The sequence below is a fragment of the Diadema antillarum genome, unplaced genomic scaffold (genome assembly GCF_040938485.1).
Source record: "Diadema antillarum isolate AM-2024a unplaced genomic scaffold, OU_Dant_1.0 seq00000455_RagTag, whole genome shotgun sequence".
Classification (NCBI taxonomy): Eukaryota; Metazoa; Echinodermata; class Echinoidea; order Diadematoida; family Diadematidae; genus Diadema; species Diadema antillarum.
The window spans coordinates 187,132-200,536 of record NW_027271427.1 but is presented as its reverse complement, the minus strand read 5'-3'; the positions used below and the strand labels follow the sequence as shown (position 1 = coordinate 200,536).

Sequence of the window (13,405 nt, the reverse complement as noted above, 5' to 3'; positions counted from 1 at the left end):
ATGGCATGTGAGAATATGTGGTAAATACATGAGGGACAAGCTGTTGTAAGAATGCCATTTAATTTGTGCGGGTGTTATTTTGCATCTCAGGACATGTAATATTATTTTTTGAGAGTTGGGTTCTTGTATTAATGAAAATCATTTTATAAGTGAGAAGATGTGCATAAACAAGAACCACAGCATAGAAGAGATAAATACATTTTATTTCTTTTCAAAAAGGTAGTTAGAATTTCCAAACATACAAACAAGATTCATTACATTTTTGTCTGAAGAGGTAATATTTAAATTCCAGAATTTGCCACTGTAAAGACTGTGCAGAATGAGTGCCACATACATTATTCCAAAGCTTTGCTTCTGTGTGAGTTTGTAGTGATTTTGCTGATGTCTCTAGCTTAAGTTTTGATGTGGAGTGGAGGTTTTAATGTTGTTCTACTGATCAGTATACTGCTGTAACCAGTCCAGAGTCATAGGAGGTTGACAGAATGCAATAATACACCAGACGAGACTTAAATGGTGTGATTTTTCTGATGTTTCAGCTATCAATGGTTGTGCCAGCAGTCCATGCTTGGATGGTCAGAATTGTATTGACACAGATACTGGTCATCTCTGCATTGGTTGCAAGCCAGGGTTCCGCAAGGGTCCGGCAAATACATGCATCCGTAAGTTACCTCATGCTGCCATCAACGTTAGTTGATCTACTTTGTTAGAATTTATGTTCATTTGTAGCATGGTGTGAATTCTCTGCATTAGCCACAATAATGAATGTATCAGTCTTATACTATATGAGATTATAACGTCCAATACTAGAAATTCGACAGATTCTATAAGTTGTGATTGAACAGAAGGCCAAGGATGAATTCTAAAGTCTAACATCATATGTCACAGTCTAAACACCAGAGATGAGAAAGAGAAGAAATCCCCAATGGAATAGTACATTATCAAAGTGTTTGTGAGGCAGTGGATTTTGAGAATATGATGATTATTTCATTGTTCTAACCCGGGGAGTTGTATAATTACATGTTTTGTCTTTGGTTTAGAAAGTAATGAAACTTGTGATAATTACAGTGTTTCTTGCCTTGTTTTATGTGCATTTTGGGTGAAAATTAAATTGTCTGTCTTGATGTACATTGTGTACATATACTTATTTGTTCATGTTTTGTTTGCCTCTTAAAGGTCTCCCAGACCCTTCAGTAAATTTCATCCTTTGTGGACCTGGAGAGGAATGGATCAATGGTGGATGCACATGTGAGTCAGATGCCAGACTGTCTTTATGGGTGTTTTGGAGCACTCTAAAGTGAACCACAGCAAACTGAACTGTGCCAGATTTGGAGCATTTGAGCCCTCTTTGGAGAAAGCGTACCTCATGAGCTATTTTTATAGGGGGTCGCACATTTTGTAGCAAAAGGGTAATTCAGCTGGTGCACTTAAACTACTTACAGATGTCCCAAACAAAAAGAATGAACTCTTTGCTTAATGATGTATTTTCGTGTTACTAACATGCATTCTTCTCTTATGAACTCCTAGGCCTTGAGAGGGCGCTCTTTCATTTGTTCTGAGATACTCTGAACAAATGGGCGTATGCCCAGTGAATTACTGAAACATCCTAGGTCGCCCAGAGTGAAACTCATCAATATCCCCAATTACACCTGTTTGCAAGAACACACACACTTGTAACAGATGCTGTGGGCAGTTCAGATGCTAAAAGAGTTAGAGCAGCCTTTGTACTTTTGGTGTGATATTATTTGTGAAGCATGTACACATAGAGGTGAGGAGGAAAGCAGTGAATTGCTCTTTGTATAAAAAAAAGAACCAGTATTGTTTCTTTGAGCAACATATTTTGATGATAATATGATATGACATAATTCTCAATAGTCCTACTGCAAAACAGACAAATTAAAAGTTCAGAGTCATGTGTGAATGTGAATATCTCTATATGAATGTGTGTTGTTACGTCTAGCTCTCAATGTATCTGTCTCTTCATCTATTTTCTATGTCAGCAATCAATGAGTGTATCAGCAATCCATGTCCTGTTGGAGCGAGGTGTAGGAACACACCCTTTGGCCACACTTGTGAGCCAGTGGTCTGTCCACCAGGGCGTCAACTGACTGCAGATCTACAGTGTATTGGTGAGTTTCAAGTTTTTGACAGCTTAAAGTCACATGGAACTAACACTTGCTAATTCCATGTCCTATGATTTATGAAGTCTTATATATTCTATCTCTTTAATAGTTCACATTTATTTCATATGTTAAGAGAGATTTTGATTCTACAACATGTAAAATGCCTTTTTTATGCCTCCGCCAACGAAGTGGCCGGAGGCATTATGTTTTCGGGTCGTCCGTCCGTCCGTCCGTCCGTCCGTCCGTCCCGTTTTGTTTTTGTCGATATCTCAAGAACCGTGTGGTGGTTTTACATCAAACTTGGTATGAGGGTATATCCTGGGGGGATAATACTTTGTTTGGATTTTAGGGTCACGGGGTCAAAGGTCAAAGGTCACAGGTGATTTTGTGAAAAAAAAGGTTGAAAATTCATGTTTTTCTCCATATCTCGCAAATGGTTCAAGGTATCTTCATGGAACTTAGTATATATGCTTGTTCCAATGGGCAGTGATTATCTAGGGAAGTTAGGGGTCATGGTTCAAAGGTCAGGGGTCAAAGGTCAAGGTCAACTCCTCAAAATATCACTACTTTCCTTATATCTATGCAATGCCTGAAGGTTTTTTTTTTAAACTTGATGTATACATGTATTACCCAATATATATTCTGTGGGAAGTGTCTTGCCAAAAGGTCAAAGGTCAAAGGTCAAGTGAAAGTGCTGAATTGCACTTTTTCCTCCATATCTCAAAAGTAACTCAAGGTATCATCATGAAACTTACATATTTATGCATGTTCAACATAACAGTGATTTTCTTTGGAACTGTGAGGTCAAAGGTCAAAGGCCAGGTTTAGATAATGCTATTTTCCCATTTGATACTGAAATTATACTTTTTCTCAATACCTTGAAAATTACTCAATGCATAAACTTATAAAAGGGTCAAAAGTCAAGTAAAAATCATCAGTTCCCCAAATACCTGCACTCTGACATTTTAATCATTCATCCAGTTGAACCTAGTTCTAGGAAAGTGAACATTCAGCACATTTGTGTCAAACCTGTCATTTTGATATTTTGCCGATTGTGTGAAACTGTCATCACACATTGTCAAGACATTGTACTATAGACCTATTAGGAGAACCATGCATTATGGCGGAGGCATATCAGTCGCTGTAGCGATATATCTAGTTTCCACCATCCTTTGCAGCCCTTTTATTATGTGGCTGCTTAGCCAGCAGGAGTTGACCGTTTCATATCTCAGTTATTTAACTGTTCAAGTGTGTGAAGTTTAACAGATCATGCATTTCATCTTTAATAGGCATGCGGGGAATGAGGAAAAAAAAACAATGCATTCTTTCGTATAAAAATCATGTTGTGCCGGAAGAGACCCTTTTGGGGGTTAAATCCTTTATGGGATAGAGTGTTGGTTGTTTGGTTTTTTTTTTCTGTTTCTTGCCATATTTCGAATCATGAGCACAGCATTTTCATACTGACTACAAAGTAAAGTAACCTTAAAATCAACAACCCCTGACATATGGTTCATAGAGCTACAAGGTGATTGTCTGCTGCTTCATTCTTTTGATGGATAAACTATACCACAGTCACTACAAGGAACTTTGAAGAATATCCTAGCAACAGTTTATTGACTTTGTCAAATATTTTGCACATCTTGACCCCGCTGTTTTCTTTAGACAGTATTGGGGGGGGGGGGGGGAACTTCGTTGAGTTTGCCAGAGATGGCTTTTGATTTTCATATAAGAGAAAAGGTGTACAAAATATTCAGAGGTCATATTAGCTACAAAGCATGTACAGTGTATGTATAATCACATGGGGTGAAGATGCTGGGTTGTTATCTGTCCACCACTGATATAAAGTGTGCATATGGTATTTAGCTGTAAGTTTTGTGATTAGATAGAGGAAAAAAACACCAAAGTGACCCAAGGTTGATTGAATTCATTCAGATATTTCCCAAAAATTAACCTCAATGTGATGTCTTCCCCAGATATTGATGAGTGTGCCCAGAACCCTTGTCCTGAGGGAGAAGTCTGTGTGAACAGGATCAACGGCTTTGACTGTAACTGTGCAGAGGGATACCAGAGAGATTCAAACAATCAGTGCACAGGTTGGTTTAAAAGAAAAAAAAAAGAAAAAAGATGGAAATAATCAAATTACTCTTGTTTTACGGTGTTTGTGCAAACTGAAGTGGCCAGCCATGAAAGAGACCAGAATGTGTCTAATTCATTTCGTTATTCTTTTTACTATTTAAAATTTAATGTCCAGCATTTTGTAAGTTCCTGTTTTTTGAGAAACCTTCATGTACTTGTAATTCATACTTTATTGAGTGTTTTTACCAAAGTACAGTGGAGGAATGGTACTGCATTAAATAACAAACAGACCAGACAAACACCCAATTAAACACATTATTATCATCATCATCACCGTAGATATTCTTCTTTTTTTTTTTTTGTCTTCGTTCTCATTCTCATTGTTGCTTTCGTTGTTATTGTTAGCATTATAGTAAAGATGGTACAAATTGTATTACATACAGTGTAGTATGAGAAGCAGAAGTACAAGTGTAGTAGAATTGTCATCATCATCACCATAATCATCCGTGCCTTTTTCTGTAGATATCAATGAGTGTGAAGTGGAGGAGGAGCCATGTGGTGGTCCTCAGTATGTCTGTCAGAATGATGAGGGCTCCTACCAGTGCTTCTGTGTAGAGGGTTACATCATGGACCACGATGGCTACTGCATCCCAGGTAAGTCAAAGGAATCTTCATCTAACCTTGATGTGAAAGTATTCACAAAGAGTGGCTGAATGATGTTTTGCATGATACGTTCAAAGTCAGCCAATGACATCCTTTTGCGGTGGCTTTTTGTGACTGTCATATTTGTACATGCTTGCCTTTGAAGATTGATGCAGTGAATATTGAGTTTGAATATAATGTGCATCTTGCTCCTGTTGCACAGATGACTGGATTCCAGCATGTAGTCTCACTGTGTCACTTTAATTATAATGTCAAGACCTATCACTGATCTCAGAGGTGATAATTCAGTTAGTGTGCTTCAGATTCCTGTCATACTCTTCATTCAGGCCTATATCTTTTCTATTTTGTTTGCTTTTGTCAAAATTGGAGAATTGATGAAGTCTCCACAGGGAGCCACTTGACACTGCAGAAGGATGTCATGCTGACATAATAGATATAAAGCAGCCTCATTGATAATTTCAGATATTTACAAGTGTATGAGATAGGTATTAGACTGTGTATACTATGGCAACATTCATATCATTGCAAATTGCAGACTTGATAATCAGAAAGAAGCATATAGATTAGTATTTTAAGAAGCTCAATCCTCAACATATCAATGTTTGAATTTGATTCAATTTAATCTAGTTGTAGTCGTGTCATTTTTGATTGCAATGTGTACTAAAAAGTCTGATTACTTGTTTTTGGTATTGAACATGGCACATTCCCATAAATCACTTCAAAAATATTTTAAATGGATTTATTTGCTTTAAATGTTAGATTGATGAGTTGTTAAATGTTGTGATTAGGTTTCTTATAAGCATATCCAGCTTTTCAAAACTGTGCATCATTTCTGTACACGTGGTCTCTACATGTATGTGTCTGTAGTTGTGTTTTTCTGTGTTTGTGTGTGAGCTGTGTTTCTTGAGTGTTCACTTTGCCAATGTGGATGATGAGAGAAAATACCATGTTTGAGTGGTGGTACAAGACTGCATGCTGTGTCAAGATTTAATTTGATGAGTGGTGTTTACCATACGGATAACATGTTTCAATTCTATGAAACATGCAATCGATTTTCCTAAGCAGTTTCATCATGAAAGTCCATAAATAACTCAATGCATTTAATCATATCATGCAACAATGGTTGGAAGTATGATTAGTGGTAATCTTTTAGTTTTGAAAGCTTCTCTTGCTATGCTGAGCAATGAGCAGGCTTCATGGGCAGCAAGGAAGAGATGTCGATGATCAATGCCAGCTATAAGTTCCATTTGTAAATTTATAATGACAAGCCAGGCTGAAAATATCACATTTCTAAAATGTCATGGAAAAATTTTGTAGTTCTAGCTGTGCTAACTCATTTATGGAACATCTTCCCCTATTCTTGTTTACATTTACATTGTATAAATCTCATATTACACTGCAATATTGTTAGTTGTAATATGGTCTTGGAATTGCACTTCAGTGTTATCTCAGTAATATGGAGTTTGACTTCATATTCCCCTGCTTTCATTCATTGGATTCTAGATTTTATAAATTTCTTGAATCGTTAATGCTAGATATTCAGGAATTAAAGGTTTGAATTCGGATGTATTCTCTGTTGCATAATATTGTCTAAAAATTTTGAGTGAATGCATCTCTGAAAATAGTTCAGTTATTTTTTTCCATATGCTCCAAGATGATATACCCCATTACAAATTGTGAAAATAGAACACATGACATGATAATGAAATCAAATTTCATTTGCATGGACATTTGACTCACCTGACTGTACACCTGCATGCTGATTCTACTTGAGCTCTGGGCTTAAGGGACCCCACTCACTTTGAAATGCTGTGTTGCATGCCATCTTTATCTTGACCTCAATTCAGTGGGACACTGAACTCAAATATTGACAAGTCGTATACCCGCTTGGAGATTCATTGTAATATTGACTGTTATATGATGTGTCGAAAGAGAACAAATCAACAAGAGTTTCTTTGTGTGTGTGTGTGTGTGTGTGTGTGTGTGTGGCACCTACATTTTTAGGACAAACAAGTTTACATATCATTTAATATTTAGTTTGATTGGAACAATGGCCCACTTTGATTCATAGTGAAAATTTGTTTCAAGTGAGAGATTTTAATGATAGGATAACTGAATGGTGTTGAGAATTGTCTTTGGAGAGCTTCATCAAGGCACCAGCTGATATGAAATGAAAAATTACAGCTACGTGTATTACTTATAAATGCTAAACTATTGGTACAGTAGCACATGATAGTGGACAACTTTTTGTCCAGTTAAAGTATAGTATATGTGACTGCAGGTGCATCGAAAAATGAACAAAAAGTCGCACACATTGATTTTGCGTGAGGACTGAAATTAGGTGAAATGGGTCAATCTAGCCAATCTTGAGTTTTTCTTCTTTTTTTTTCTGAAAGAGCAAGTCTTCCTCTACATTATGCTAGAGTTTGGGATCATAGAATGAACAAGAAATTGTATTTTTCAGAGCCTTTTTTCTTAGTTCACACTTTTCTGGAGTGTGTGCTTTCTTTCCAGTATTTAGCTAGGTTAGGAGAGTCCATTTGTTTTGAGTTATACATCATTTTAAATCTTAGAGTCTGCTCTTTCAGAATCTGCTCTTAACTGAAAATCCATGTCTGGCGACTTTTTGTTGGTTTTGTGATGCAGGGTCACATATGATACACATTGTCCTGTATGAAAACTGAATGCAATTTACAAGAGATCTTTATCTCCTAGTATTACCATTACATCCTCAGTATTATCCAATGAAGACACATGTTTATTTGACATTGATACCTGCAGTTCATTACCATAGAAATACTGATTGTGTGCATGCCATTTATGTTTAGTCACTCCGTCATTTTCATGTTGCGTGGTTGCTTTGTGTGTTTGTGTTGCATGTTGTGTATTTTATATATTTGTGTGTGTGTGTGTGTGTGTGTGTGTGCGTGCGTGTGTATGCGCACACATCATGTCAGACCTGGCGCCATTGGATTAATTCATTCCATACTATGAAACACTATGAGATGTTTCTCTCTCATTGTCTCATGAGTCCCAAGAATTGCCATTGGAAGCCCCGATTTGTGAAAAATTAGACCTGCTATATGGCATTGTACAGTAGTGACTACATTAACTTCAATTTCCATTATTCAGAGATACAGCACTGTAGTATTGGAAATGTTGACTGCCAAGCTGTACCGTGTATGTAGCTGGTGTGCTCTGGCACAGATTTTGTTTCCCCCAAAGTAAAGCGGTAAATGGATTTCATCATCCTGAAGTTAAAATCAGTTTCTACCCTTCATTTAGCTTTGTGCCTCCTTGTGTTCCTGTCTTTCCTTATTTGGTCTGTATATTTTGATGATGAATATCAATATTTGGTGATTCAATCATTTCACAGAAACATGACAACATCAATCAATTTTACTATCAAGAAGAAGAAATGTCAGTGTGTGTGTATGTAGACTTTGATAATAGAGTGGTTTCTTAGAACACCCTTCTTGTAGGAAAGGTCAACTGTAGTCATCTACTGAATAGTTTCAACTTTCCTTCTCATTGATATGACTCCTCTCTTAGAAGATATGATGTTTGTATAGCATATCACCAAAGCTACGTGTAAATGACTAATGAAGAGGAATTTCAAAGGTGTTTACTCTGAATATCACAGTGTGGGAAGTTGTTTGCACAATGCAGAGAAAAATTCTTATCAGTCTCTTTAATAATATGCTATCTTCTGCTATTTTTAAGAGGTAGGGCAGAGGAATTATGTTGATATCGGTAAAGAATATTTAGAGTAAACATATGAGTAAATCATGAATCGAATGCAATAAAACAGTTAATTTGTGACGGTTAGACAAACAGCAAAACCAAATTCCTTTTTGTTTACTTGACATACAATGTACATGCAACATCTTAACTGAGTCATCATGCATCATTGTAAATATGCTGGTGTTGGATCAATTTGATCCATAGGATATTTTTAAAAGTTGACATACAGTGTACCTGTAACAGGTGTTGATGATTACCCACTGTTTGCATGATTTCTATTCTGGAAATGAAATTAATGAATAACTGACCAATCTCTACATTTCCCTTCTTCAGAAATTCTTCATAAGACGCATCGTCATAGGGAGGCTTTCATTTGAAAAGATATTTATCTGACCCTGCATCACAAGACCAACAAAAAGTGGCCACACATGAAATTTTAGTTCAGAGCAGATTCTGAGAGAGTAGACTGTAAGCTTTAGGGTGATCATAACTCAGTTCATGTGGACTCTCCTAACCTTAGATTCTAAATATTAAAAAGAAAGCACACACTCTGGAAAAGTTTGTACTGAGATAAAAGGCTTTGAAGTGTCTATTCAAGTGCTTACTCTAATACCGTACCAAGCCATTAGTAGACGGCGAGTTGTAATGTTCTTAAAATTTTCTGTAGATTTTGATTGTTTGTGCTATTTCCCCTATTTTGGGGGTACTGAACACGTATCCACTTGTTGCCATTTTTCTAACCGACGTCTTCACCCGTTGCCATGGCAACACATTATTTTCCTTAAAAGAACATGTATTCTTTATTAAACATCATAAAAACATGATGTAAACACCAAAATATGTCATTATAAATCCTTTTTAATCAGACCTGAGAAAGAATACAATTTTCATAATGTCATGGTTACCTTATAGCAATGACGGTTACCATGGCAACAACTATTTATAGAGAAAAAATCATATTTTTCATGAAAAAGCAAGAAAACATGGCAAGATTGAGTGGAATATTTATCATAAATTACTATCTAGATTATCAGCTTATTTTTCCACTATGTTAATTTCACATCATTTTCGTTGCTATAGCAACAGCATGACAAAAGCTGCCTTTTAAAGAAAAATAAGCATTGCGATTGAAAGAAAAGCAAGAATACGTCCATAGATGATATTTTTTCTGTATAGTGAGATTTTTGAGCTATTTCCTTTATTTTGTCGGTGCCAACACGAATCGATCTATTGCCATATTTCTAAATGACATCTTTAGCCGTTGCCATGGCAACGAATTATTTTCTTTGAAATAACATGTATTCTTCATAAAACATCACAAAAGCATGTTAAAAACACCCAAATAAGTCGATATAAACACATCACGCTTCAATCAAAATAAAACTCACAATTTCCGACTGTCACAGCAACCTCATAGCAATAACGGTTGCCATGGTAACAGCTAATTTTTAAAAGAAAATGATTTTTTAATCAAAAAGCATGAAAAGAGGAAAGTTTGAGTAGCATACTCATTACAAATTGCTATGATAATTATCAGGTTTTTTTTCACTACGTTCATGCCACATTATTATCGTTGCTATGGCAGCAACTTTTTTTCCCCAGAAAGGAGAAGTACCCCGGTAAAAGAAAAAGTTGATAAATAAATATTCAATTTTTGTAGAGTTTAATTTTTCGGCCCTTTTTATGCCTCCGCCAACGAAGTGGCCGGAGGCATTATGTTTTCGGGTCATCCGTCCGTCCGTCCGTCCGTACGTACGTCCGTCCCGTTTTGTTTTTGTCGATATCTCAGGAACCGTGTGGTGGTTTTACATCAAACTTGGTATGAGGGTATATCCTGCGGGGGATAATACTTTTTTTGGATTTTAGGGTCACGGGGTCGAAGGTCAAAGGTCACAGATTATTTTGTGAAAAAAAGGTTGAAAATTCATGTTTTTCTCCATATCTCACAAATGGTTCAAGGTATCTTCATGGAACTTAGTATAATATGCTTGTTCCAATGGGCAGTGATTATCTAAGGAAGTTGGGGGTCATGGTTCAAAGGTCAGGGGTCAAAGGTCAAGGTCAACTCCTCAAAATATCACTACTTTCCTTATATTTATGCAATGCCTGAAGGTTTTTTTTTAACTTGATGTATACATGTATCACCCAATATATATTCTGTGGGAAGTTTCTTGCCAAAAGGTCAAAGGTCAAAAGGTCAAAGGTCAAGTGAAAGTGTTGAATTGCGCTTTTTCCTCCATATAGTATCTCAAAAGTAACTCAAGGTACACTGTATTATCATAAAACTTACATATTTATGCATGTTCAACCTAACAGTGATTCTCTTTGGAACTGTGAGGTCAAAGGTCAAAGGCCAGGTTTAGATAATGCTATTTTCCCATTTGATACTGAAATAATATTTTTTCTCAATACCTTGAAAATTACTCAATGCATAAACTTATAAAAGGGTCAAAAGTCAAGTAAAAATCATCAGTTCCCCAAATACCTGCACTCTGACATTTTAATCATTCATCCAATTGAACCTAGTTTTAGGAGAATGAACATTCAGCACATTTGTGTCAAACCTGTCATTTTGATATTTTGCCAATTGTGTGAAACTGTCATCACACATTGTCAAGACATTGTACTGTAGACCTATTAGGAGAACCATGCATTATGACGGAGGCATATCAGTGTTTTTGCTATAGCAACGATAATAATGTGAGATTAGCATAGTAAAAAAAAAAGCTGACAATCATAGTTAGACCTTAACTGGTAATGAAATAACTTTTTCAATCAATCTTTTCATGATTTCATGCTTTTTGACAAAAAAAAATCATTATTTTCTTTTAAAAATAGCTGTTACCATGGTGACCGTCATCACTATGAGGTAGCTGTGATATTCGGAAATTGTGATATTTAATTCAATCAGAGAAATATGTTCATATTGACATCTGTTGGAAATTACAGTAAGTTTTTATAATGTTTAAAGGGATCGTATAGTTTTGGTTGAGACCTAATTTTTTTTGTGAGATAATGAGAAACCTCTTATGAAATATGAAAGAGCATGTAATTCCATGAGGAATTCAACGTTTATTTGATAAAAATTGGTTTTGAAATGGCTGAGATATCCAAAACAGAGAGATTCTAATGAAGTGTGGGACCCACCTTTTATTATGATCGCTTTGTTTTACTTTGTTTTTGGATGTTTCAGTCATTCCAAACCCGATTTTCATCAAATAAACTTTGAATTCCTCTTAAAATGGTATGCTCTGTACTATTCCAAAAGTGTTTTTTTGGTATCTAAAAAAATGTTAAAAGCCCAATTCTCATCTCAACCAATACTGTACCATCCCTTTAATGAGGAATACATGTTCATTTAAAGAAAATAATTTGTTTCCATGGCAACGGGTAAAGATGTCAATTAGAAATATGGCAACAGGTGGATTTGTGTACGGCACTCCCAAAATAAGGGAAACAACACAAAAAAATCTAACTCTTACAGAAATGTATTATCTGCTGATTTACTTCATTCTTACTTTCCTGTTAATTGAAATACCTATTTTTTCTTTGAAAGGCAGTTTTTGTCATGTTGTTGCTATAGCAACGAAAAGGAAGTGAAATGAACATAATGGGAAAGAGGTGATAGTCATGATAGCAGTTAGTAATCAATATTCCACCCGATCTTGTCACATTTTCTTGCTTTTTCATGAAAGTATCACTACTTTCTTTAAAATAGTTACCATGGCAACCATCTTTGCTATGAGGTAACCATGGCGTTATAAGAATTGTGATTTTTATGCCTCTGCCACGAAGTGGTGCCGGAGGCATTATGTTTTCGGGTTGTCCGTCCGTCCGTCCGTCTGTCCTTCCGTCCGTCCGTCCGTCCTTCCGTCCGTCCGTAAAAAAAAAAAAAAAAAAACCTTTTGAGGTATCCTAATGAAACTTGGCATGTATGTGTATTAGGGGGTGAAGTTGTGCCTGTCAACTTTTGGGTGCATATGCTCAAGGTCAAAGGTCAAAAGGTCAAGGTCAAATGCTTAAAATTTTACTTTTCCCCCATATCTATGTAATGCCTGAAGATATTTTCTTAAACTTTGTGTATACATGTATTACCTAATTAAGAGTGTCTGGTGAAAGTTTTGGTCATGAGGTCAAAGGTTAAAGGTCAAACGGTCAAGTAAAAATGTTGAAATTTCACTTTTTTCTCCGTATCTTCGAAATTGTTCGAGGTATCTTCATGGAACAAAGTATAAACGCATGTACTGATGGGCAGTGGTTATCTAGGGAATTTGGGGTTCATGGGGTCAAAGGTCAGGGGTCAAAGGTCAAGGGCAATACTTCAAAATTTTACTATTTCCCTTATGTATGCAATGCCAGCAGGATCATTATTTTAAAACTTGGTGTATGCATGTATAACCCAATAGAGATTCTCTGGGATTTTTTTTTTTTTTTGGGGGGGGGGGGCCAAGAAGGTCAAAGGTCAAAAGTTCAAAGGTCAAGTGAAAGTGCTGAACTTACTTCTTTCTCCATATCTCGGAAGTGGCTCAAGTTATCTTGAAACTTAGTACGTGTGTATGTTATGCCTGACAGTGATTCTCTTATAAATCTTAGGGTCAAAGGCCAGATGAAAATGATAGCAATTTACTGTGCAATACAGAAATTGCACTTTTTCTCCATACCTTGAAAATTACTCAATGCATAAGCTTATGAAAGGGACAAAGTCAAGTTAAAGTTCTTAAATCCCCAAATACATGCTCTGCTATTCATCCAATTAAACACAGGTCAAGGAAGGTGAACATTCAACACATTTGTGACAAACA

At 36.1% G+C, this 13,405-nt stretch overlaps 1 protein-coding gene across 1 annotated transcript in view; it reads left to right on the top strand.

Moving 5' to 3' along the window:
* The window catches only part of LOC139732910 (uncharacterized), a 49,162-nt gene continuing 35,757 nt past the window's right edge, over window positions 1-13,405 (top strand). Inside the window, exons 1-6 of the mRNA XM_071643748.1 lie at window positions 1-7; window positions 537-659; window positions 1,174-1,245; window positions 1,998-2,126; window positions 4,094-4,213; window positions 4,719-4,850. Of these exons, the coding sequence (XP_071499849.1) occupies window positions 1-7; window positions 537-659; window positions 1,174-1,245; window positions 1,998-2,126; window positions 4,094-4,213; window positions 4,719-4,850 (583 nt within the window). The remainder of the gene's footprint in view (window positions 8-536; window positions 660-1,173; window positions 1,246-1,997; window positions 2,127-4,093; window positions 4,214-4,718; window positions 4,851-13,405) is intronic.